Source organism: Echinops telfairi, unplaced genomic scaffold, assembly GCF_000313985.2.
Source record: "Echinops telfairi isolate 266 unplaced genomic scaffold, ASM31398v2 ScPeMD7_3533;HRSCAF=4204_1, whole genome shotgun sequence".
In the NCBI taxonomy this organism is placed as follows: domain Eukaryota; kingdom Metazoa; phylum Chordata; class Mammalia; order Afrosoricida; family Tenrecidae; genus Echinops; species Echinops telfairi.
In genome coordinates, this window is record NW_022107432.1 from 11,374,122 (window position 1) to 11,375,172 (window position 1,051).

Genomic DNA, 1,051 nt, shown 5'->3' on the forward strand with positions numbered 1-1,051 from the left:
TTCAGGGACAATAGCTTTTAAATTCAAGGAATTCATCACTTTTTCCTCAGCATATAATTTTAGAGTTTCTCCTTTTCTTCATAACTTGTCTCATTTATCTATTTTTATGTATTTTTCTTTATTCTACTGTGCATTTAGCTCTGCTCCAATTCTATTTCATTTACTACTGTTTCAAAGTCATCTAGTAGAGATAACTTAAATCTGACAGTGTTTATTACTAAAGGAAAAACATAAATATAGTCCTAGAATATTCTAGAAAAGAAAATTATTCTTTCCAAGGGAGTTCTCAACAGTGTCTTTTACCTGTAGTTTCCACTTTATTTCTCAGTTGGAACTGACTTGCTGGGCATTCTGTGCCAGGGGCAGAGTAAGTCACCTCTCTTTTTCTCCCCCATCCCATTATTTTTCAATTATTGACTGTTTTTAGAGGAAAATTGTAGGACATTCATCATTTGAAACCAGAGGAATAAGTAGGAGTGCCAGAAAGTCTCTAGTTTAAAGAAAAATTTTCTCACCCATAGTCTCCTTTATTGACATATTCAATTAATTCTGGATGAACCAGGCATTCATGCTGGGAACATTTCCATTGCTGTCCTGAGCATGTGCTGTAAAGATAGAAAAATTAATAAATTTGACTGGCCTTTATGCAATACATTTCAAAATTAGTAATAACAGTAACACGTTGTTAAGACATAAAGTATAATTTTTAGATGAATGTCAACTATATGGCTGTTTGGTTCTTATCAGAATAAACCTTAATACATGCATTAGGTACCACCCAATATGCTCTTATCTTCTATTTCAAGCAATTTATAAATGAAATGACCATGCATTCCTTGAATTTTGAAAACATAATTTAGAGGATAAATTACTACATTTGTATTTGGAACATTTCTGAAAGTTTATTCTTTTTTGAAAAATCATTTTATTAGGGGTTCAGACAACTCTTATCACAATCCATCCATACACCAGTTGTGTAAAGCACATTTGTACATTCATTGCCCTCATCATTCTCAAAACATTTCCTCTCCACTTAAGCCCCAGGCATCAG

The 1,051-nt window shown here is 32.5% G+C and overlaps 1 protein-coding gene across 2 annotated transcripts in view; it reads right to left on the reverse strand.

Annotated features, from left to right (window-relative positions):
- TINAG (tubulointerstitial nephritis antigen) overlaps positions 1-1,051 on the reverse strand; it is a 79,696-nt gene that overhangs the window by 65,237 nt on the left and 13,408 nt on the right. For both annotated transcript variants that reach the window (XM_045294880.1, XM_004696348.2), the window contains exon 3: positions 516-605. In XM_045294880.1, coding sequence (XP_045150815.1) covers positions 516-605 — 90 coding nt within the window. The remainder of the gene's footprint in view (positions 1-515; positions 606-1,051) is intronic.